A 26470-nucleotide genomic window follows, 5' to 3' on the forward strand; every position below is an offset into this window, starting at 1 on the left:
ATCCACCAATGTAGGAAGTTGGCTCTGTATGTGCTATTTCAAAGTAAGGAATAGCATACACAGAGTCCAAGGGTTCCCCTTAGAGGTAAAATAGTGGTAAAAATAGATAATACTAATGCTCTATTTTGTGGTAGTGTGGTCGAGCAGTAGGCTTATCCAAGGAGTAGTGTTAAGCATTTGTTGTACATACACATAGACAATAAATGAGGTACACACACTCAGAGACAAATCCAGCCAATAGGTTTTTGTATAGAAAAATATCTTTTCTTAGTTTATTTTAAGAACCACAGGTTCAAATTCTACATGTAATATCTCATTCGAAAGGTATTGCAGGTAAGTACTTTAGGAACTTTAAATTATAAAAATTGCATGTATACTTTTCAAGTTATTGACAAATAGCTGTTTTAAAAGTGGACACAGTGCAATTTTCACAGTTCCTAGGGGAGGTAAGTTTTGGTTAGTTTTACCAGGTAAGTAAGACACTTACAGGGTTCAGTTCTTGGTCCAAGGTAGCCCACCGTTGGGGGTTCAGAGCAACCCCAAAGTCACCACACCAGCAGCTCAGGGCCGGTCAGGTGCAGAGTTCAAAGTGGTGCCCAAAACACATAGGCTAGAATGGAGCGAAGGGGGTGCCCCGGTTCCGGTTTGCTTGCAGGTAAGTACCCGCGTCTTCGGAGGGCAGACCAGGGGGGTTTTGTAGGGCACCGGGGGGGACACAAGCCCACACAGAAATTTCACCCTCAGCAGCGCGGGGGCGGCCGGGTGCGGTGTAGAAACAGGCGTCGGGTTCGCAATGTTAGTCTATGAGAGATCTCGGGATCTCTTCAGCGCTGCAGGCAGGCAAGGGGGGGGGTTCCTCGGGGAAACCTCCACTTGGGCAAGGGAGAGGGACTCCTGGGGGTCACTTCTCCAGTGAAAGTCCGGTCCTTCAGGTCCTGGGGGCTGCGGGTGCAGGGTCTCTCCCAGGCGTCGGGACTTTGGATTCAAAGAGTCGCGGTCAGGGGAAGCCTCGGGATTCCCTCTGCAGGCGGCGCTGTGGGGGCTCAGGGGGGACAGGTTTTTGTACTCACAGTCTTAGAGTAGTCCTGGGGTCCCTCCTGAGGTGTTGGGTCGCCACCAGCCGAGTCGGGGTCGCCGGGTGCAGTGTTGCAAGCCTCACGCTTCTTGCGGGGAGCTTGCAGGGTTTTTTAAAGCTGCTGGAAACAAAGTTGCAGCTTTTCTTGGAGCAGGTCCGCTGTCCTCGGGAGTTTCTTGTCTTTTCGAAGCCGGGGCAGTCCTCAGAGGATGTCGAGGTCGCTGGTCCCTTTGGAAGGCGTCGCTGGAGCAGGATCTTTGGAAGGCAGGAGACAGGCCGGTGAGTTTCTGGAGCCAAGGCAGTTGTCGTCTTCTGGTCTTCCTCTGCAGGGGTTTTTCAGCTAGGCAGTCCTTCTTCTTGTAGTTGCAGGAATCTAATTTTCTAGGGTTCAGGGTAGCCCTTAAATACTAAATTTAAGGGCGTGTTTAGGTCTGGGGGGTTAGTAGCCAATGGCTACTAGCCCTGAGGGTGGGTACACCCTCTTTGTGCCTCCTCCCAAGGGGAGGGGGTCACAATCCTAACCCTATTGGGGGAATCCTCCATCTGCAAGATGGAGGATTTCTAAAAGTAAGAGTCACTTCAGCTCAGGACACCTTAGGGGCTGTCCTGACTGGCCAGTGACTCCTCCTTGTTGCTTTCTTTGTTCCCTCCAGCCTTGCCGCCAAAAGTGGGGGCCGTGGCCGGAGGGGGCAGGCAACTCCACTAAGCTGGAGTGCCCTGCTGGGCTGTGACAAAGGGGTGAGCCTTTGAGGCTCACCGCCAGGTGTTACAGCTCCTGCCTGGGGGAGGTGTTAGCATCTCCACCCAGTGCAGGCTTTGTTACTGGCCTCAGAGTGACAAAGGCACTCTCCCCATGGGGCCAGCAACATGTCTCTAGTGTGGCAGGCTGCTGGAACCAGTCAGCCTACACAGATAGTTGGTTAAGTTTCAGGGGGCACCTCTAAGGTGCCCTCTGTGGTGTATTTTACAATAAAATGTACACTGGCATCAGTGTGCATTTATTGTGCTGAGAAGTTTGATACCAAACTTCCCAGTTTTCAGTGTAGCCATTATGGTGCTGTGGAGTTCGTGTAAAACAGACTCCCAGACCATATACTCTTATGGCTACCCTGCACTTACAATGTCTAAGGTTTTGCTTAGACACTGTAGGGGCACAGTGCTCATGCACTGGTACCCTCACCTATGGTATAGTGCACCCTGCCTTAGGGCTGTAAGGCCTGCTAGAGGGGTGTCTTATCTATACTGCATAGGCAGTGAGAGGCTGGCATGGCACCCTGAGGGGAGTGCCATGTCGACTTACTCATTTTGTTCTCACTAGCACACACAGGCTTGTAAGCAGTGTGGCTGTGCTGAGTGAGGGGTCTCTAGGGTGGCATAATGCATGCTGCAGCCCTTAGAGACCTTCCCTGGCATCAGGGCCCTTGGTACCAGAGGTACCAGTTACAAGGGACTTATCTGGATGCCAGGGTGTGCCAATTGTGGGATCAATGGTACATTTTAGGTGAAAGAACACTGGTGCTGGGGCCTGGTTAGCAGGGTCCCAGCACACTTCTCAGTCAAGTCAGCATCAGTATCAGGCAAAAAGTGGGGGGTAACTGCAACAGGGAGCCATTTCTTTACAATGACCACATGAAAATACTTCTGAACATGTCCTTCCTGGCATCACCATAACACTAATAGTAACATTATCTTATATGGTTTAAATGTAAGGAATTTGTATCTAAAAATAGGATTTGTTATTGTGTACCAGTTCCTCTTTCATTCAGTACACAATGGCCTCTCCATATGTGCAGGGGAAGATTATTGCATGTAAGCAAATGGGTTCTCTATTATTAGAGCAACATACTGTGGAGTGTACAATCTGGATAAACTACGTTTCACAAATGTGACTATAATTAAAATATCAACCTAAGTGCTCTATTGCAGTCAGTTATAACAATTTGTTCAGGAACAGTAAAGCCCTCTATATCTCCTAATGGATCAAATAGCAGATCCAGACAAGCAATGGCAAAGCCAAAAGGAGTTGTCCACCACCCTTTGGCTTTGTCAATGTTTGTATTGTCACAATTTTGCAAAACATTCTTGTTGAGGATGCTTTCCTGTCCTTGTCAATCTGAAAACAAAAAAGTTGCCTAAAGCAAAAATATTTTTCTGGTCTTTAAAAGCAGTCATTGTCTAAGTATAGTCCCTAGCACCTAATGAAGCTACTTTGTGTCTGATGTGCTGATTGGAAAAGAAAGGGGAGAATGTCATCACTCACAGGAAAGTTTGCCGATGTCTAAAGTGGGCAACACATTACCCCACGCTGTATGCTGCACTGGCCAGAAGAAAATGTGACTGACACAACAGCAGACCTTTGAATGAAGAGGGCTGGTTTAAAGCCCCTATAATTATATCAAAGATATAATTTAAGTAAAATCAAAAGGTCTGGCTAGCCCCATACCTAAAAAGATATACAGAGCACTTTCTTTTCTTTTTTCTGATTTGGAACATGTATCTTTTTCAGGTGTATGATATGCTGGTGGAAACGGGAGAGCTGGATAACACCTACATCATCTACACTGCTGACCATGGCTACCATATAGGGCAGTTTGGACTGGTGAAGGGGAAGTCGATGCCATATGACTTTGATATTCGGGTGCCTTTCTTTGTTCGTGGTCCAAACGTAGAGTCGGGATCAATGTGAGTTATTTTGTCTGGAACGCAGCTGTTGACTTGTCTGTTAGATGCTTCCACGCACGTTGGTTGTTATGCCAAAGATATACACGCAAACACTTGGCTTCATGATCTTGACATTACTCTATAGTAGTTTATGTTTGGAGTTTCATATCAAGATATGACCATCTTATCAAGGTATCTAAGTAAAAAACTATTCAACTTTAGGCATTTGTTCACATTGAATATCAGTTACACGAAACCCTCTAAATTGAAAACAGAATTTTAAACTATAACAAAATAGCAATTTGCAAAGGGTCTGTTTCCATTTACGCTAAATAGCTACTACAAAGCATCCAAAAAAAATAGTATTTACATAGCTTTTTTGCTACATACAGAATACAGATTGTTCATAAATACTAATATGTAAGGTATAATTGTGATTCAAGGAATGTTTATTTGTGTGTACTAATTAGGTTGCTTCTTAAAGACATGTCCAAAAAAGTGATATCGGGCTTCTTGGAAAAGGACTTATAAAATATGATATCAAATTTACATGTAGCGGAGTAAAATATTTATGTTTTGTTGTGAAAAGTAATTCCAAGATAAAACATCACATTTACTTAAATATGGCGTCACTGTGTTAAAAGCATGAAGAGAATAAATGTATAATGGGTTCTAGGTTAATAATTCAGTAGGAGACCAGAAAGATCTCTAGCCTTCTGACTCCAGGGTCAACAGTTGAGAAACTAATGCCCCATAGAAAGGTCAGGCTACATTGGGTGTTTCTCCTCTAATGGAATCTTGCAGAAATAGTATTTATTGTTGTGAACATGAAGGCTTGAGAATATCCAAGATAAGACAACATTTTTCTTCTCAGCTTATTGTCCCTGGAAAATTCTCTGAAAATGATACCTCTTCCCCAAAATAATTCAGCTCAATTTTGCATTACTTTTAAATGCAAAATTACCATTCTTCTGCCCCTCCCAACTCTTTGAGACAGCCTTAAGGTTGCATTAAGTGCTTTACAAACACCTGGTATAACATACACTGGAAACTATGTCCAGAATGACCGAAAATGCAATGCAATTGTTCTGATTAGCAGAAACACCATTTTCCATGGTGCTCCTCTAACCACATTCTGTGAAGCATCAGTCAATCAGCCAATATTTGTAAAGCGTGGCTACTCACCCGGGGGGGGGGGAGGCTCAAGGCGCTGGGGGGAAGGGAAGGGGCATCATCCGAAGAGCCACGTCTTAAAGCATAAAAGTAGTCATGCACAAAACAGTAAATTATTTTATAATACTATCATGAATGTGCAACAGTCCGCAACACATTACATGCCCCATGGTATCAGTGTATCATTTTAGTACTGTCAGGTTCGTTTGCCAAATCTTGCTGTTGAACATTTGAACCATCACTGTGTGTACAAAGCCACTTCGTTTTAATTTCACCTATTGTTCATACTGACCTGACCCAAATATTTTTGTAGCTCTTTTAACACAGGTGTGATTGTATTTATGTGGAATTGATTATCCCATTTTATCTAAGACATGGTGGGGCTAAAGAAAGTCTCCAAATTTAATAACATCTTGACTGCCTTTGAAGGCGGACAAATTGGCTAAAAAAGATACCAATCAATCTTTCATTAACTAGGAATATTTATTGGGCCGAGAAATTAACAAATGAGTTAACTGTGGCATAGTGAAGGATGTTGTTGTCTCGTTCGTGCTCAAATCTCGCAATTGTTTTTCCCACAGAGTTCCACAAATTGTGCTTAACATTGATCTGGCCCCAACCATTCTGGACATTGCCGGCTTGGATGCACCACCCGACATGGATGGCAAATCCATCTTAAAACTTTTGGATATAGATAAACCAGGAAACAGGTTAGTTTTCATTAAAGTGCTACAGTACAATTCGCACAGACCTCACCTGCTTCACACCCTCACTCTGCTCCATGATCATCCATCTGCCTCAACTATCTTGTTTTGCCTTCAAGTGTACATGGTATACTTTCACTCTGTACGGTATCTGTTGTTCTGGAAGTACCTTCAAAACACTGTGAAGCCTGCACTGTGTCCTCAGTGTTATTGTCTGATGTAAGAAAATTACGTTGAAAACACACTTTCTCCTCTTGTGCTTCCCTAGAACTGGCCTTCATTTGCCTTGTTGGTACCAGGTGTTACAAAATGAATTGTTAATTAGACCATGAGAGACCAGGTTGCCGACAGGCAAGACAATAGGATGTGATGGTGTTGTGTATTGAATGCAAAGGTGGTCGGTTACTTTTGCACATGGCTTAATTTGTGTTTGTTGTTTTCGGTGTGGAGCACTGCCACTTATTTTTGAGGGCCAGCACTTATTTTTCTGCCTCAAGCATTTACTGCGAGCAAAAGACACATATGGGAAAGACGGAGGATGAGAAAAATGAAAAAGCGTCACAATGGGAGAAAGCAGAGAGCTGCAAGAGTGAGCTGAAGAAGCAGGGAGTGGCTTTAAATGGATTGAAGAGGCCCGAGATGGCGTTAGGATTATGCTGCCTCAGTATTCCGTGTTCACACATTTAATTGCAGCAGCTGCGTGTTTAAGAGGAGGGCTTTGGGCACCAGCACCTTTTTATTGACAAATTAAGCACTGCTTTTGCATTATAGGTAAGAGAAGGTTACGGGAAAGAGGGAGGTTGTTCGGTCTGTGTGATTAAAAATGTCAAATGTGACATTTCGTCATGATTAACTGGCCTGCAATGCGGCCTAAATGCTCTCTACAAATACATTGCTTTGCAATAGGAGCAGTGTACCTGATGGAAACTTTGAGGGCACCCAGGTTTTTGTCTTCTACGCAAATGTGTATGCTGAGAAGAGGGCATTGTGTACAATGGTACGAGGCACACCGCAACCTGTGTGTCATGAAAGTATTCATTATTCTTCTTGCAAAACTGGTAGCTTTGCCAGCATAACTGTACTCTTTGTGCACAGATTTAAAAAATAATGCGTACTATAGTGCTGTTATTATTGTGTGGGACACACTTGTTAAGTAATTCCATGTAATTTGCAAAATCTAACATATTTGTCTGTTGGTAACCACGACTAAAGTGTCTTCTTAACTAGCGTATCCTCAACAGCTATATCTTCCTGTGAAATTTATATAGCCATCATCTTTCTACATTTGTCCTTGCTTTTGGATATATGTCAGGATATCGAGCACAGAAATATCGACCTACTGTTAAATTGTTAAAGTAAGAACACATAGGGAATTATAGTTGTACTATCCAAACTCAACATATACTTACCTTGAAATATAGTGCAGGTGGATATTGTGGAGTCGATATATGTGCAGCTCATAAAAACTTAGTATTTTGGTATCGTGCTACATTTCCATCCCCCATTAAAAAGAACCCCAGGAAATATCTATCTATCTATCTATCTATCTATCTATCTATCTATCTATCTATCTATCTATCTATCTATCTATCTGTGTGTATATAGGGTTAACATATAAATATTACTAAATGCATTAAATATTAACAGCTCCAAAATAATTAACATTAAAATAGTAATTTACAAATTAAACAAAATTTAAACAATCAACAAAACTATATCTATATGTTCGATGGCAGTTACACATGCTTTGCATATGTCCACCATCTAGTTTTGGGCTTGGAGGGTTACAAGTTGTTTTTGTTTGAAGAAGCTTTTTCGAGTCACGAGATCAAGTGGCTCCTCCTCTTGGTGATAGTGCGCGTCGAGTCCTTTGTTAGATTGTTTTCTTTCCACCGTCGGATTCGGATGTGTTCCCTCTCACTCTGTTAGATCTCGGTTTGGTATTATCTGAACGTCTCTATCTTTCCTTTAAACATCGGTATCATTTTCAATCGCATTTACACTCGATCCAATTGTATTGTTGGGATTGATTAAAACGGCCTTTCGGGTGACCACACCCTTCTGGGGCCTACTGTGACACAAGCTTGTGGATCGGACTACATTTCGATTCTGCCCTCAGGGCCATGCTAAGTTCCCTTACACTGACCAACACTCGGTGTGCAACCTCTGCTTCTCTCCCAATCACAAAGAAGAAACCTGTGAGGCGTGCCTATCCTTCCGCTCCAAAAAGACTCTGCGGGATCAAAGAGCGCATCGGCTAGAGATGGCATTCAAGTTGACCGAACAAATGCTCGACATTTTTTGGTGAGGAACAGGCACAGACTGGAGTTTCCATTGCAGACTGAGATTCCGAGGGTGACTCTGATGGGGGCAGCCAAGTGATTCCAACGGCAAAGTACGTGAGTACGCTAGCCCTTTCCAATCACCTAAAACCATCCAAAAAATCAACACAACTGGTCTTGGTTCCACCACTGTTTGCGGGCCACGGTCGGACCCACACGTTACATCTCGATGACCGGCCCTCTGGCGTCGAAAAAAACCAAAATGCTTTCTGAATCGACCGAACAGACTGCCACGCCTGTTTCGGGCTCAAAAAGAGGAGGCTTCCACTTAGGATCTGAAGCATTCGTCTTCCATCTCAGAGCCGAAACACCCAAGCTCCTCTTCGGGCCGAAAAAACTACCATCTGCTTTGGAGTTTACATTTTCGGCCCTATTAAAACAGTCCGTCACCAAGCTGTCAGAGGTCAAAACTGTGGGAATGAAATATGCTCCATCTGTAGAAGAATCAACAGACTTTAGGCCCATACTTAAAGTGATGGGCCACAAACAGCGAAAAATCCAAATCCATAAGGATAATAGAAAGATAATTGCCTCTCCTCCTTCTATAACCAAAAGGAAACTATCTTTCAAAGAGACTTTGGAAGCTGGGCCTTCACCTGCCAAAATCTTCAAACACAAGGAGAAACCAAAGGCAGTACATCAGCCTTCACCACTGCATTTTCCTTTGTTTCCCAATTCTCCACCACATGATACTTCACCACCTTCACCTAAAAGTTTTCTCTGCAATCCCCTGTCTCCTCACATGGGGTTGATCTGGGTGACAGTACTTATAGTGTAGATCCATGGGATTTGTATGACCCAGAGCCTATCCCATCTAACAATCCTGATGTATATCCCACTGTAAGGAAATGCCTCCTTGGCATGGTTGCCCCCTGACTTTTTGCCTTTGCTGATGCTATGTTTACAATTGAAAGTGTGCTGAGGCCTGCTAACCAGGCCCCAGCACCAGTGTTCTTTCCCTAACCTGTACTTTTGTATCCACAATTGGCAGACCCTGGCATCCAGATAAGTCCCTTGTAACTGGTACTTCTAGTACCAAGGGCCCTGATGCCAAGGAAGGTCTCTAAGGGATGCAGCATGTCTTATGCCACCCTGGAGACCTCTCACTCAGCACAGACACACTGCTTGCCAGCTTGTGTGTGCTAGTAAGGACAAAACGAGTAAGTCGACATGGCACTCCCCTCAGGGTGCCATGCCAGCCTCTCACTGCCTATGCAGTATAGGTAAGACACCCCTCTAGCAGGCCTTACAGCCCTAAGGCAGGGTGCACTATACCATAGGTGAGGGTACCAGTGCATGAGCATGGTACCCCTACAGTGTCTAAACAAAACCTTAGACATTGTAAGTGCAGGGTAGCCATAAGAGTATATGGTCTGGGAGTCTGTCAAACACGAACTCCACAGCACCATAATGGCTACACTGAAAACTGGGAAGTTTGGTATCAAACTTCTCAGCACAATAAATGCACACTGATGCCAGTGTACATTTTATTGTAAAATACACCACAGAGGGCACCTTAGAGGTGCCCCCTGAAACTTAACCGACTATCTGTGTAGGCTGACTAGTTCTAGCAGCCTGCCACAAACCGAGACATGTTGCTGGCCCCATGGGGAGAGTGCCTTTGTCACTCTGAGGCCAGTAACAAAGCCTGCACTGGGTGGAGATGCTAACACCTCTCCCAGGCAGGAATTGTCACACCTGGCGGTGAGCCTCAAAGGCTCACCTCCTTTGTGCCAACCCAGCAGGACACTCCAGCTAGTGGAGTTGCCCGCCCCCTCCGGCCAGGCCCCACTTTTGGCGGCAAGGCCGGAGAAAATAATGAGAATAACAAGGAGGAGTCACTGGCCAGTCAGGACAGCCCCTAAGGTGTCCTGAGCTGAGGTGACTCTAACTTTTGGGGGGGGGTTGTGTAAGGAAATGCCTCCTTGGCATGGTTGCCCCCTGACTTTTTGCCTTTGCTGATGCTATGTTTACAATTGAAAGTGTGCTGAGGCCTGCTAACCAGGCCCCAGCACCAGTGTTCTTTCCCTAACCTGTACTTTTGTATCCACAATTGGCAGACCCTGGCATCCAGATAAGTCCCTTGTAACTGGTACTTCTAGTACCAAGGGCCCTGATGCCAAGGAAGGTCTCTAAGGGATGCAGCATGTCTTATGCCACCCTGGAGACCTCTCACTCAGCACAGACACACTGCTTGCCAGCTTGTGTGTGCTAGTAAGGACAAAACGAGTAAGTCGACATGGCACTCCCCTCAGGGTGCCATGCCAGCCTCTCACTGCCTATGCAGTATAGGTAAGACACCCCTCTAGCAGGCCTTACAGCCCTAAGGCAGGGTGCACTATACCATAGGTGAGGGTACCAGTGCATGAGCATGGTACCCCTACAGTGTCTAAACAAAACCTTAGACATTGTAAGTGCAGGGTAGCCATAAGAGTATATGGTCTGGGAGTCTGTCAAACACGAACTCCACAGCACCATAATGGCTACACTGAAAACTGGGAAGTTTGGTATCAAACTTCTCAGCACAATAAATGCACACTGATGCCAGTGTACATTTTATTGTAAAATACACCACAGAGGGCACCTTAGAGGTGCCCCCTGAAACTTAACCGACTATCTGTGTAGGCTGACTAGTTCTAGCAGCCTGCCACAAACCGAGACATGTTGCTGGCCCCATGGGGAGAGTGCCTTTGTCACTCTGAGGCCAGTAACAAAGCCTGCACTGGGTGGAGATGCTAACACCTCTCCCAGGCAGGAATTGTCACACCTGGCGGTGAGCCTCAAAGGCTCACCTCCTTTGTGCCAACCCAGCAGGACACTCCAGCTAGTGGAGTTGCCCGCCCCCTCCGGCCAGGCCCCACTTTTGGCGGCAAGGCCGGAGAAAATAATGAGAATAACAAGGAGGAGTCACTGGCCAGTCAGGACAGCCCCTAAGGTGTCCTGAGCTGAGGTGACTCTAACTTTTAGAAATCCTCCATCTTGCAGATGGAGGATTCCCCCAATAGGGTTAGGATTGTGACCCCCTCCCCTTGGGAGGAGGCACAAGGAGGGTGTACCCACCCTCAGGGCTAGTAGCCATTGGCTACTAACCCCCCAGACCTAAACACGCCCTTAAATTTAGTATTTAAGGGCTACCCTGAACCCTAGAAAATTAGATTCCTGCAACTACAAGAAGAAGGACTGCCCAGCTGAAAAACCCCTGCAGCGGAAGACCAGAAGACGACAACTGCCTTGGCTCCAGAAACTCACCGGCCTGTCTCCTGCCTTCCAAAGATCCTGCTCCAGCGACGCCTTCCAAAGGGACCAGCGACCTCGACATCCTCTGAGGACTGCCCCGGCTTCGAAAAGACAAGAAACTCCCGAGGACAGCGGACCTGCTCCAAGAAAAGCTGCAACTTTGTTTCCAGCGGCTTTAAAGAACCCTGCAAGCTCCCCGCAAAAGGCGTGAGACTTGCAACACTGCACCCGGCGACCCCGGCTCGGCTGGTGGCGATCCAACACCTCAGGAGGGACCCCAGGACTACTCTAAGACTGTGAGTACAAAAACCTGTCCCCCCTGAACCCCCACAGCGCCGCCTGCAGAGGGAATCCCGAGGCTTCCCCTGACCGCGACTCTCTGAATCCAAAGTCCCGACACCTGGGAGAGACCCTGCACCCGCAGCCCCCAGGACCTGAAGGACCGGACTTTCATTGGAGGAGTGACCCCCAGGAGTCCCTCTCCCTTGCCCAAGTGGAGGTTTCCCCGAGGAACCCCCCCCTTGCCTGCCTGCAGCGCTGAAGAGATCCCTAGATCTCCCATTGACTTCCATTACAAACCCGACGCTTGTTTCGACACTGCACCCGGCCGCCCCCGCGCTGCTGAGGGTGAAATTTCTGTGTGGACTTGTGTCCCCCCCGGTGCCCTACAAAACCCCCCTGGTCTGCCCTCCGAAGACGCGGGTACTTACCTGCAAGCAGACCGGAACCGGGGCACCCCCTTCTCTCCATTCTAGCCTATGTGTTTTGGGCACCACTTTGAACTCTGCACCTGACCGGCCCTGAGCTGCTGGTGTGGTGACTTTGGGGTTGCTCTGAACCCCCAACGGTGGGCTACCTTGGACCAAGAACTGAACCCTGTAAGTGTCTTACTTACCTGGTAAAACTAACAAAAACTTACCTCCCCCAGGAACTGTGAAAATTGCACTAAGTGTCCACTTTTAAAACAGCTATTTGTCAATAACTTGAAAAGTATACATGCAATTTTGATGATTTGAAGTTCCTAAAGTACTTACCTGCAATACCTTTCGAATGAGCTATTACATGTAGAATTTGAACCTGTGGTTCTTAAAATAAACTAAGAAAAGATATTTTTCTATATAAAAACCTATTGGCTGGATTTGTCTCTGAGTGTGTGTACCTCATTTATTGTCTATGTGTATGTACAACAAATGCTTAACACTACTCCTTGGATAAGCCTACTGCTCGACCACACTACCACAAAATAGAGCATTAGTATTATCTCTTTTTACCACTATTTTACCTCTAAGGGGAACCCTTGGACTCTGTGCATGCTATTCCTTACTTTGAAATAGCACATACAGAGCCAACTTCCTACACCCACTATCCCACTAGGCCATCTCCACCTGAAGATACCACGGCCTATAATCAGGTTATTGATAGAGCAGCAACATACCACAATGTGCAGCTGCACTCAGATCCCATAGAAGATGACTTTTTATTTAACATGTTATCCTCTACACACAAAGAGTACCAATGCCTACCAATGCTTCCAGGCATGCTAAAACATGCTGATGACATTTTTAAAGAGCCAGTAAAGACTAGGGTACTGACACAAAGAGTGGACAAAAAAATGTAAAGCTGCACCATCAGATCCACTCTTCATCACTCAACAATTGCCACTTGATTATATTGTTGTGAGTGCAGCAAAAAGAGGGCAAATAGACAGTCGACTCGGGGTGCTCCTCCTCCCCGGTAAGGAAAGCCGGAAATTGATGCAGCAGGCAAGAGAGCGGCAACTCAAGCTGCAAATCAATGGAGAATTGCCAACACACAGGCTCTTTTAGCTAGCTAAATCATACCTGGGTACGATAGGGTCCATTGAGATGATATGCAGGAGTTCCTGCAATATCTCCCACAGGAACACCAAAAAAGGGCACAGAAGGTAGTTGCAGAAGGACAGGCTATCCTCAACAACCAGATTCGATCTGCCCTAGATGCAGCAGACACCACAGCTAGGAGTATAAACACTAGCGTAATAATCAGGAGGCATGCTTGGTTACGATCTTCAGGATTCAAACCTGAGATACAGCAAGTGGTCCTTAATATGCCATTTAACAGGCAGCAGTTATTTGGACCAGAGGTGGATACCACCATAGAAAAATTAAAAAAGGACTCAGCTAAGGCTATGGGTGCCCTTTATGCAACAGCTGTTCGGGGTACTTTTCGTAGGCCCCAATTCAGAGGGGGTTTTAAACGCTCAACATCAGAAGCCTCTATATTCCAACAAAAGCAGGGACTACAATATTACTCTAGAGCAGTGGTTTTCAGACTTGTTAATTCTGTGCCCCCACCCAGTGGGAAAAAAATAAATCATTGGGCCCCCCTCAAAATTTTTCATAACCATTTGATTAAGTTGGCAGTTTCAAAGGATCCTATAGAGGAAACAACTTTAGAGACAAGGAGAAATCCACTCCCACAAGAGGTGCCTCCATCTCATCAAAGCAGTGACTTTCTCAGCATCCCCACACAGTACCCATCTCCTGTGGGAGGAAGACTGCAACATTTCTACCAGCAATGGCACAACATTACATCAGATCAATGTGTACTGTCAATTATCCACAATGGTTATTGCCTAGAACTCATCTCCACTCCACCAAATATTCCCCCTCACTCGCACAGGCTTGCTCCAGAACACCTTATTTTGCTATGACAAGAGGTACAATCACTTCTACTCAAAGGTGCAATAGAGGTAGTACCTATAACTCAACAAGGAACAGGAATGTATTCTCTTTACTTCCTCATACCAAAGAAGGATGGCCAATCCTCGATCTCGTACCCCTCAATCAATACATTCTCTTAGAACATTTCCACATGGTCACTCTTCAGGATGTAATTCCCTTACTACAAAAACAAGACTACATGACAGCATTAGATCTAAAAGATGCTTACTTCCATATTCCCATACATTCAGCACACCGCAAATACTTAAGGTTTGTGATGGCAGGCAAGCAATACCAATTAAAAGTGCTACCCTTTGGAGTAACAACAACACCAAGGGTATTTACCAAATGCCTAGCAGTGGTTGCAGCATACCTCAGAAGACAATATATACATGTCTTTCCCTGTCTGGACGACTGGCTCATAAAAGCCATCACCATTTAAACCTGTCAACAACACACACAATACACAATCGCTACCCCACACAGTCTAGGGTTCACAACCAATTACCAGAAATCTCACCTTCAGCCAGCGCAAATACAACCATATCTGAAAGCAATTCTGAACACTCAGTCAGCATTAGCTAACCCAAACCCACAGATAATTCAAGCGTTTCATAGTCTCATCTCAGCTACAATACAATCAAACTTAACAGTAAGGTTTATTATGAAACTATTGGGAATGATGGCATCATGCATAGCAAATAGTGCCCAATGCATGTCTAAACATGAGACCCTTACAACAGTGTCTTTCGCAACAATTGTCTCAGGCAGGGTTAACTTCATGATCTAGTGTTGTTGGACAGCCAGACTTACAACTCTCTGCAATGGTGGAATCACACCAACTTATCAAAAGGGCGGCCTTTTCAGGGCCCTAAGCTACAGACCATAATCACCACAGATGCATCAATGACAGGTTGGGTAGCCCATCTCAACAATCCTACTATACAGGGAGAATGGGACTCAGTCCAGCACACTTACCACATAAACCACTTTGAATTGCCAGCAGTGTTCTTAGTACTCAAAGCATTCCCACCACAGATCACACATAAGACAGTGCTAATAAGGACAGACAACATGACAACAATGTTTTATCTGCAAAAACGGGGGGGGGGACACTCATCACAACTGTCCCTTCTAGCACAGAAATGGGCAATTCACAATCGCATTCAACTACTAGCAGAGTATATCCTAGGGATACACAACCAACTAGCTGACCTCTTAAGCAGGATGCAGCAACAAATACAGATGGGAGATTTACCCACAAGTAAGTCAACAGTACTTTCACATGTGGGGAACACCAGACACAGACCTTTTCGGAACAAGCGAAAATGCAAAATGCCAAAACTTCGCATCCAGGTACCCACACCCTCGATTCAAGGTAAATGCTCTGTGAATCAGTTGGTCAGGGAAATTTGCTTACGCTTTTCCCCCTCCCCCACTAATTCCATTTCTGGTCAGCAAGATCTGTCACACCTCCCTCACTATGATACTCATAGCTCCCAACGTGGGCACGTCGACACTGGTACACAGCACTGTTGGATCTATCTGTAGTACCACATAACAAGCTCCCAAGCAGACCAGACATAATGACTGAAAACAAAGGTAAAATCAGGCATCCCAATTCTAGTATGCTCATCCTGGTGGTTTGGCTTCTGAGGTCATAGAGTTTGAATATCTACAGCTTCCATCAGAGTGTATGGACATTTTAAAGGAAGCACATAAACCTACAACCAGACAGTGCTATGCAGCTAAATGGAAATGCTTTGTATATTACTGTCAACCCCAAAACAATGATCAACTTAGAGCATCAGTAAAGGATATTGGGGGTTATTCTAACTTTGGAGGAGGTGTTAATCCGTCCCAAAAGTGACGGAAAAGTGACGGATTTACCACCAGCCGTATTACGAGTCCATTATATCCTATTGAACTCGTAATACGGCTGGTGGTATATCCGTCACTTTACCGTCACTTTTGGGACGGATTAACACTCCTCCAAAGTTAGAATAACCCCCATTGTCTGTTATTTGCTTCACTTACAAAAAGCAAATCTTGCATGCGCATCGATTTTAAAATTCATTTAACAGCAATATTAGCTTACCCTCAAAACAGACCGCGTACTTCTCTGTTTACAATTCCGGTAATAAAACCTTTTATTGAAGAGTATAAAAGAGTATATATATATATAAAAGAGTTATTCCACCTAGAGTACCACCAGCTCCTGCCGGGAATCTTAACATCGTGTTCACAAGACTTCTGGGTCCACCATTTAAACCCATGCATTATTGCGCTCTTCAATTTCTCTCATGGAAGGTTGCTTTCCTAGTAGCAATTACTTCCTTAAGAAGAGTTAGTGAAATTCAAGCATTCACTTTAGAAGAACCTTTCTTCCAGATTCACAAACATAAGATAGTATTTAGGACAAACCCAAAATGTGTACCCAAAGTGGTTTCACCATTTCACATCAATCAGTCAGTGGAATTGCCAGTCTTCTTTCCACAGCCAGATTCATTTGCTGAAAGAGCTCTTCACACTCTTGATGCCAAAAGAGCTCTCATGTATTACATAGCTAGAACAAAAGATTTCAGAAAATCTAAACAATTTGTGGCTTTTCAGCAACCTTATCAGGGCAATCCTATTTCAAAACAAGGGTTAGCTAGATGGATAGTAAAGTGCATTCAAACTAGCTACCTTAAAGCTAAAAGACAGCTATTAGTAACTCCTAAAGCACATTATACTAGAAAGAAAGGAGCTTCCATGGCGTTCTTAGGAAACATACCAATGGCAGCCATATGCAAAGCAGCCAGATGGTCCACACCACACACATTTGCTAAGCACTACTGTGTGGATGTGTTATCTCACCAACAAGCAAATGTTGGTCAAGCAGCGCTTAAAACATTATTTCAAGTTACTCCAACTCCTGCTGCAGATTCACATGTGTCCTCCCTCCTCCCCGGAAGCCTGTAGCCATTGTAGTACTTTCTTTATGTAAATTTGTATATACATTGTATGGACATCTTCTTTTCTCACTATATATATGTACATATACATTTCTTCACTCCTTACTTCACCCTCCTGTGGGAGAACAATCTAACAAAGGACTTGATGCCCATGCACACTATCACCGAGAGGAGGAGTCACTCGATCTTGTGACTCGAAAAACCTTCTTCCAACAAAAACAACTTGTAACACTCCGAGCCCAACACTAGATGGCGGACTTATGCAAAGCATTTGAATCTGCAGCACTACATTCCACGAACAGATGCCCGCTGGGGTAAGTGAAGTTTTCCATATATGTGTGTGTGTATGTGTGTGTGTGTATGTGTATATATATATATATATATATATATATATATATATATATATATATATATATATATATATATATATATATATATATATATACACATATATATGTGTGTGTATGTGTATGTGAGTGCATGTAGGGTTAACATGTAAATATTACTAGATACATTAAATATTAAAAACTCCAAAATAATTACAACATTATAATAGTAGTTTACAAATTTAACAAGAATTATCAAAAACAAATATATTTTTACAAGGCTGGAATTATGGTGACCCAAAATAAATTATTGGAAATAATGCTAATCTGAAATTGTGGAGATGGAAATACTTACATACAAAAAGCATTTTTGTCATCTTTCCTCTTTTCATTTTTCAGTCTTCCTTTCCTTCCAGCTCAGCCTTTTATTGATCTTTCTCTCGAGGTCTCACTCTCTCCTAGCTCTCTCTTTATGCCAACTTTGTTTCTTCTGTTCCCTTTAAATCCCTTTTGATCTACCTTTCATATGTATCTTCTCCCTTGCATTACGTTGTTTGCCTTCCTTTCTGTGTTTTTTGTGTAAAATTTCACACACAGTTTCTTTTGGTGTGCTTACGTTGAAATTCTGATCCTCCGAAGTGATACTCATCGCAGTAATATATTTGAGCACAGCTGTGTTCAGATTAGATGGCAGACGTATTTGTCATTTTAATTTCAGGTTTCGAACAAACAAAAAGAACAAAATTTGGCGTGACACCTTTCTGGTGGAAAGAGGGTAACTATGAAATTCATGGAGTGTGCTATTATATAAAATGTTTGTTTTTGTTGGCTAGTACTTTCAGAGAGTGTGAGTCTGAAGTCAGAAGACCACAGTTCCTGTGCGCTGAGCCCGAGGCTCACTGATTGGGAAAGTCAGCATTGACTGGCCCTTGCCTCGTTCTGATGATGATAACAAGAAGACAAATTGTAAGTGTTGTCACTATGTACAAGTTTTCTGTATACATGTTGGATAAAGATGCCAAATGAGAGAAACAGCTAGGCTTGCAGTCAGTGGTCAGTCTTTTGGTAACATAGACAGAGAATTTGCAGAACTTTAGATATTCAGTGTCATAATTGGCTGCTATACTTTGAATCGGTAGCGCTTATTTTATTATTCCTTGACCATAAATATCTGGCTCAGAATCAAGGAGGGTGAGCAGTATAACAGCTACATGGTTGCTGCCCATCCACAACTTATTATTTACTAGACAATGTGTAATATGTGGGAGATGGAAATCCTCATTGAATTGGTAAGACCAATGTCATGTCCTTAAGTCCCCCAAACAATTCTAGTATCTACAAAACTTGCAATACTGTAATCACCTTTGTGAATCATATGTCAAAGCTTCAGTTCATGTGGAACCTGGAGAAAGTGTATTTAGAGCAGACTGACAGACGGAAAAGAGGAAAAAAAACAGAAAACCAGCAAAACAATAGAGAAACCGAAGAGAAGAAAAGGCAATAGCTTCCTCACAGGCCCTACCAGAAACCACTATCTGAATTCCTCGACAGTCTGCAGCAGTGTAGTCACTGGCCCTTTTGCCCCATAAGTCAACCCAAAAACCCGGCTCGACTAGTCATTCTAGCATTTTTTCCGATGGGCTGCAAACTAGGGGGCTTGTTTCAGCAGTGAGTCGTCTGCCATGACTCAACCATGTCCAATTAGCCCTATTTTGTTAATGGCTTCTGTTCTGTGGGGCTGATTTGAATATTTTTGCCAGGGCTGATTTTGGGTTTCAGTATGGCCTATCCAGATAGCAAACACCTTTGCAGCGATGAACTGTTGCTTAATCTTACTCCTGCAGCCACTGTCAATAAATCTCAAAACTGAGCGGGTGTTGCTGTCTTATACTCGAGCCCTAGCTGACTCTGTCCCTCCCAGTGGTACTCTGCCGCCTGAGAAGGACTCAAACCCCCATAACTATTCAAATCTCAATAAAATATGTCAACGCCATAAATTATCACTTTTACTCTTATTCGTGTTTATGAACCTTTTGTTGATCAAAAACTTATTTGAAGACAGGATTAACATTTTACAGCTCAATACAGGAATCTGCTCTCACTTTATTCAGGCCTAAGATAACGGCAACGATCATAGCAGCATTTTACTATGAAATATGGGGTTCTTGCAGTATCTTCTTCCTGCTTAGGATTCACACTTAGGCCCTCATTCTGACCCTGGCGGTTCTCTACCGCCAGGGCCAACGGGGGCGGGAGCACCGCCGACAGGCCGGCGGTGCTCCCTTGGTCATTCTGACCGCTGCGCTTTGGCCGCGGTCAGAACGGGAAAACCGGCGGTCTCCCGCCGGTTTTCCACTGACCTTAGAATCCTCCAAGGCGGCGCAGCTCGCTGCGCCGCCGAGGGGATTCTGACCCCCCCTACCGCCATCCTGTTCATGGCGGGAAAGCCGCCATGAACAGGATGGCGGTAGGGGGGGTCGCGGGTCCCCGCAAAGTATTTCAGTGTCACCCGTCGCACCTTCCCACTCCGCCGGCTCGATTACGAGCCGGCATCCTCGTGGGAAGGGAGTTTTTCCCTGGGCTGGCGGGCGGTCTTTTGGAGACCGCCCGCCAGCCCAGGGAAAAACTCATAATACCCTCTGCGGTCTTCTGACCGCGGAGCGGTATAATGGAGGGCGGGATCCTGGCGGGCGGCCTCCGCCGCCCGCCAGGGTCATAATGAGGCCCTTAATGTCATCACGACCTGTTGTAGGCACAAATGAATACTATAACTGGGATTTACCCACTTATGCTGTGTAATCCTGAATCTCTAGATACCCCTGGATAATACCTTAGCAAAACTGCACTCATAACACGATCTTCGTATTCTTCATCTGTTGGTTAATTACAGCAAGAATGTAATTTCCGTCACCTAGGTTTCTTTTTTCTCTCCTTTTCCCCATCTGTTTCCCTCTCTCAACTTTTGCTGGTGTTCTTTTATTTTTATTTTTTTTATTATTTTTTAAAATTTATTTTCTGTCTGCTCTAAACCCACATTCCTCTGTTTCTATATTTTATGGACTGGTGTTTTGACATGTAACTCAAATATGGGACCCCAGATGTACGTAGGAGAAAGGAATTGATGCCATGCACAGTGAAAGATTACATAGGTGTAAGATATTCACTTTGGTAAACAGATGCTTCTATGTGACTTCTCTCGATTGTATGTCAAATTCCATGCAGGTGGTCGAAGAAGGATATGTGCCTATCGGATCACTGCAGTGAGGGTCTTCCGGGTAGTTCGCTGACAGAAGGATTTCTGGGCAAAGATTTTCAGCAGGGAGTGGGTTGTAGGTAGTTTCCAAACAGGGCTCCGTGTGCCTGGATTATCTCAATTAATAGATAGCTTCATCGATTAAGAAAATGCCACGTGTGTGGCTAGCCCCTTTGAATACTGAAAGATAATGCAAAATCTTCATGCACAGAGGTTTCTCCAAATATTTGTTCTGGGTGTTTCGAGAGTCGTGTATTGTAAAGGCCATTGTGTGACAGTGTGCAGGCAGAGGCTGAACTTTATCAGTTGCTCTTTGTCACATTCAGAATCTAGTTTTTGTACATAATTTCAGGCTATTGTTTTTTAGCAATGATATCAAATTACTTCACAGTAATATTGGTCCTAAATATATGGTTCTAATGTGTGTATTTAGCACAACATCTTGAGAGAATGAGCAAGTGCTTCTTGGATATCTTCTGCTAGTCTCTCTTTGGCACAGCTCGGGCTTAATTGAAAAAAAATAACTTCCTGAAGAATCAGGTGGGTTGCCACCACCTCTAATAGTATTGGTTCCTGATGGCTCCCACACTACTTCCATGAGACGAGGTAGTCACATGCAACTGTTATTAGCACCAATTCCTGAGGGCTCCTGACACGGCTCTCAGAAGCGAGATAGTTGCATGACAAAGCTATTAGTATGTGTTCCTGAGGGCTCCAGACACTGCTTCCAGCAGCGAGATAGCCGCATGGCACTGTTATTAGTACCAGTTTGAGGGCTTCCGGCACTGCTTCCAGCAGCAGGATAGTCATATGGCTTCACTGATGTCCGTAAAGGATCACACTAATTATTGTGATCATCAAGGGAAGATGATATCATCTTCAATATAATATGTAATGTTCTGGCCCTCAACATGGGAGGATGGAGGGACATCCTTAACCTTGAATAAGGGATTTCTTTCTAGTAAGGTAGCCCATAAAAAGATCACTGAAAGGAATCACTCTGTTTTCTTGGCCATGGGAGAGTATGGAATCGCCCTGAGGAAAGCCTTGCCTCCTAGTAAAATGCCAGATCCCACTTTTATCAGAAATAATTGGAAATCATGTGGAACAAACACTGCATCAGCTTGGGCCCTTCTTGTTCAAAAAAGCAAAAACTGTTGACTTGGGTGCCAGGACACCTTCCAATAAACCTTCCTGGATCCCATTAGCGCTGTCCCTTGAGAACAAAGTCTGGCCGTCCTTGATCTCCAAAGGCAACTTTATCCTTCACTAAGTGACATTCAAGGCAGCCCATTCTCCAGTAGATCATAACTCAGAGTCAAAACACCACCATTTTATTTTTTTGTACATCTGTAGAACTTCAACTGAACTTGGAGTTTTAGTATAATCTCTGTGTCTAGGTTTGAAGGTTACTCCAGTTTCTAGCCCTGAGCTTTCATTTGGTGAGGCCTCTAGCAGGTGTAGTCTTCATTGGATTTAAAAACTAGACAACAATAATTTGGAAAAGTTGTTTCCAAAGCTGTAGGTCCCGAGATGAGAGTGGAGTTTATGAGCTCAGGATGAACATCAGTACATATACAGGGATACAGTTGTCTCACTTAGAGGGCTCTGCATGCACAGGGCTGTCCACTTGAATTAGCTGTGAAGACATTCAGACCCTACATTTAAAATGTTTGAGGCAAAAACTGTAGAATAATTTATGGAATACAGAAAATGTTGGCAAACATCCAGCCAGTGTTCCTAATAAACCACGGTCATGTATTGACTTTATCTAAACTTAAAGCTTTTATTCTTTACTTTATAGTCATGGGCGTCTGTTCGTCATTGATTCAAAATATTTTTTTTTTTTACATTAGCATGTTCCTATTTTTTTTATTTCTCTTGTGTATCTGTTGTATCACAGTTTCTAAGCCAGCGTTGACTCGTTTATTGTATGCTGATGTAACAGTTGGTTTCCACCATGAGGAGTCTTAAGACATATGGGGTCATGTTTATCTACATGTTCATTACTAAAGGTGTCACTTTTTCAGAGTTAGTGAAAATGGTAGATACACAAACTGCTTAATGTCTCACTTCCATTCAAGAAAATTCTTGCGGAAGAAGGAAGAACCCACCAAAAACATCCCACAGTCCAATCACTTACCGAAATATGAGCGGGTGAAAGAACTGTGCCAGCAAGCACGTTACCAGACTCCTTGTGAGCAGCATGGACAGGTAAGCACAAAATGTGTGCCATAAGGGAGCGTCTTCAGATGGTCACTAATAGCCAAGTGGGGTACTATTCTTCTGTTAGGCAACGTGCATACATATCTACACATTCTGTTAAGTTGACTTACTTTTCTGCTTTCTCATTTAATGGGTGGCACCAGTAATTCTCACTTAGAAGTCAAACGGGTATTGAATGCTGCTTAATAATGTGATAGTGTCAATGTTTTTCTTTTTTTACATCAACACCTATTCTCTGAAGCAAAGTGCGCTATATAATGTTCCATAGAATCCAAGCAATAATGTAATGTGTTAATGAATGCAATCCAAAAGGATTAACATGAAATTACAAAGCGCCAGGGCTTGGAACATTCCTTTCATAATCCACTGTAATATAATGTAAGAAGTCTTGCTAAGTGTAGGAAGTTGGCTCTGTATGTGCTATTTCAAAGTAAGGAATAGCATGCACAGAGTCCAAGGGTTCCCCTTAGAGGTAAAATAGTGGTAAAAATAGATAATACTAATGCTCTATTTTGTGGTAGTGTGGTCGAGCAGTAGGCTTATCCAAGGAGTAGTGTTAAGCATTTGTTGTACATACACATAGACAATAAATGAGGTACACACACTCAGAGACAAATCCAGCCAATAGGTTTTGTATAGAAAAATATCTTTTCTTAGTTTATTTTAAGAACCACAGGTTCAAATTTAACATGTAATATCTTGTTTGAAAGGTATTGCAGGTAAGTACATTAGGAACTTTGAATCATTTCAATTGCATGTATACTTTTCAAGTTATTCACAAATAGCTATTTCAAAAGTGGACACAGTGCAATTTTCACAGTTCCTGGGGGAGGTAAGTTTTTGTTAGTTTTACCAGGTAAGTAAGACACTTACAGGGTTCAGTTCTTGGTCCACGGTAGCCCACCGTTGGGGGTTCAGAGCAACCCCAAAGTCACCACACCAGCAGCTCAGGGCCGGTCAGGTGCAGAGTTCAAAGTGGTGCCCAAAACGCATAGGCTAGAATGGAGAGAAGGGGGTGCCCCGGTTCCGGTCTGCTTGCAGGTAAGTACCCGCGTCTTCGGAGGGCAGACCAGGGGGGTTTTGTAGGGCACCGGGGGGGACACAAGCCCACACAGAAATTTCACCCTCAGCAGCGCGGGGGCGGCCGGGTGCAGTGTAGAAACAAGCGTCGGGTTCGCAATGTTAGTCTATGAGAGATCAACGGATCTCTTCAGCGCTGCAGGCAGGCAAGGGGGGGCTTCCTCGGGGAAACCTCCACTTGGGCAAGGGAGAGGGACTCCTGGGGGTCACTTCTGCAGTGAAAGTCCGGTCCTTCAGGTCCTGGGGGCTGCGGGTGCAGGGTCTTTTCCAGGCGTCGGGACTTAGGTTTCAGAGAGTCGCGGTCAGGGGAAGCCTCGGGATTCCCTCTGCAGGCGGCGCTGTGGGGGCTCAGGGGGGACAGGTTTTGGTACTCACAGTCGGGGAGTAGTCCGGGGGTCCTCCCTGAGGTGTTGGTTCTCCACCAGCCGAGTCGGGGTCGCCGGGTGCAGTGTTGCAAGTCTCACGCTTCTTGCGGGGAGTTGCAGGGTTCTTTAAAGCTGCTTCTTGAAACAAAGTTGCAGTCTTTTTGGAGCAGGTCCGCTGTCCTCGGGAGTTTCTTGTCGTCGTCGAAGCAGGGCAGTCCTCAGAGGATTCAGAGGTCGCTGGTCCCTTTGGAAGGCGTCGCTGGAGCAGAGTTCTTTGGAAGGCAGGAGACAGGCCGGTGAGTTTCTGGAGCCAAGGCAGTCGTTGTCTTCTGGTCTTCCTCTGCAGGGGTTTTCAGCTGGGCAGTCCTTCTTCTTGTTGTTGCAGGAATCTAATTTTCTAGGGTTCGGGGTAGCCCTTAAATACTAAATTTAAGGGCGTGTTTAGGTCTGGGGGGTTAGTAGCCAATGGCTACTAGCCCTGAGGGTGGGTACACCCTCTTTGTGCCTCCTCCCAAGGGGAGGGGGTCACAATCCTAACCCTATTGGGGGAATCCTCCATCTGCAAGATGGAGGATTTCTAAAAAGTTAGAGTCACTTCAGCTCAGGACACCTTAGGGACTGTCCTGACTGGCCAGTGACTCCTCCTTGTTGCTTTCTTTGTTCCCTCCAGCCTTGCCGCCAAAAGTGGGGGCCGTGGCCGGAGGGGGCGGGCAACTCCACTAAGCTGGAGTGCCCTGCTGGGCTGTGACAAAGGGGTGAGCCTTTGAGGCTCACCGCCAGGTGTTACAGCTCCTGCCTGGGGGAGGTGTTAGCATCTCCACCCAGTGCAGGCTTTGTTACTGGCCTCAGAGTGACAAAGGCACTCTCCCCATGGGGCCAGCAACATGTCTCTAGTGTGGCAGGCTGCTGGAACTAGTCAGCCTACACTGAACAATTGGGTAAAATACAGGGGGCATCTCTAAGATGCTCTCTGTGTGCATTTTTTAATAAATCCAACACTGGCATCAGTGTGGGTTTATTATTCTGAGAAGTTTGATACTAAACTTCCCAGTATTCAGTGTAGCCATTATGGAGCTGTGGAGTTCGTTTTTGACAGACTCCCAGCCCATATACTCTTATGGCTACCCTGCACTTACAATGTCTAAGGTTTTGCTTAGACACTGTAGGGGCATAGTGCTCATGCACATATGCCCTCACCTGTGGTATAGTGCACCCTGCCTTAGGGCTGTAAGGCCTGCTAGAGGGGTGTCTTACCTATACTGCATAGGCAGTGAGAGGCTGGCATGGCACCCTGAGGGGAGTGCCATGTCGACTTACTCATTTTGTTCTCACTAGCACACACAGGCTTGTAAGCAGGGTGTCTATGCTGAGTGAGGGGTCTCTAGGGTGGCATAATACATGCTGCAGCCCTTAGAGACCTTCCCTGGCATCAGGGCCCTTGGTACCAGAGGTACCAGTTACAAGGGACTTATCTGGATGCCAGGGTGTGCCAATTGTGGAAACAATGGTACATTTTAGGTGAAAGAACACTGGTGCTGGGGCCTGGTTAGCAGGGTCCCAGCACACTTCTCAGTCAAGTCAGCATCAGTATCAGGCAAAAAGTGGGGGGTAACTGCAACAGGGAGCCATTTCTTTACACAAGCCCCCCCCAGCCCACAGGCCAGGAGACTCAGCCAAAGCTGGGAGAGTCTTCCTAGTCTGTCAGGCGAGGAAGAGTAGAGGAAATAGGCTGGTTGGTTGCAGGGCCTACTCTGCCTTACATCCTCCTGTTCAGGTCATTCCCTCTGGGGAACTGACCCACTTCCACAGTGATAGGACCTAGTCTGAACTGCCTCTTGTCTGTGCTTTTTATGTCTTCACCCATTCTCTCTATTTTGGGGTTAGAGGTATCCACCTCTGCTAATCTTATCTTAGCCAGGGTCACCCCTAGCTTACCCAAAGAGGTTACCCAGAGCTGGAGTAACCCCACCATGACCAACAGGGTCAGGGGGCCTAACTTGTTATTTGGCATGGGGTCAGACCACTATGCCAAGGTTAGTGCAGCCATAAAGGCTAACACCCAGCAGAGGCCACTGACAGCTGTCAGTGCCCAGAACCACACCTTTAGCTCTTCACCTACAAGGGAAGGGGCTAAGTTACAGGCTTCTTTGGGTTCAGGGTGCCTGTCTGCTGTATTAGAGTGGGGGGTTACCACATCTTGTAGTAAACACCCTTCTTCCACTCTTTCTTCTGTTAGCTGAGGAGCCACCCACTCAGGCTTAACAGTTGCCTGACTAGCCAGGACTTCTTGTGGGTCAGGTTGGACTTTATCAGAGCCACTTTTGGAGTTCTCCCCTACTGGAGCAGAATCTCCTTGGCTTGCTGGAACC

At 45.0% G+C, this 26470-nt stretch overlaps 1 protein-coding gene across 3 annotated transcripts in view; it reads left to right on the forward strand.

Moving 5' to 3' along the window:
• Positions 1-26470, forward strand: part of SULF1 (sulfatase 1) — a 416210-nt gene that overhangs the window by 230350 nt on the left and 159390 nt on the right. For all 3 annotated transcript variants that reach the window (XM_069220304.1, XM_069220302.1, XM_069220303.1), the window contains 4 exons: positions 3582-3757; positions 5491-5619; positions 17896-17952; positions 22515-22644. In XM_069220304.1, coding sequence (XP_069076405.1) covers positions 3582-3757; positions 5491-5619; positions 17896-17952; positions 22515-22644 — 492 coding nt within the window. The remainder of the gene's footprint in view (positions 1-3581; positions 3758-5490; positions 5620-17895; positions 17953-22514; positions 22645-26470) is intronic.

The sequence above is a fragment of the Pleurodeles waltl genome, chromosome 2_2, assembly GCF_031143425.1.
Source record: "Pleurodeles waltl isolate 20211129_DDA chromosome 2_2, aPleWal1.hap1.20221129, whole genome shotgun sequence".
NCBI classification, from domain to species: Eukaryota; Metazoa; Chordata; class Amphibia; order Caudata; family Salamandridae; genus Pleurodeles; species Pleurodeles waltl.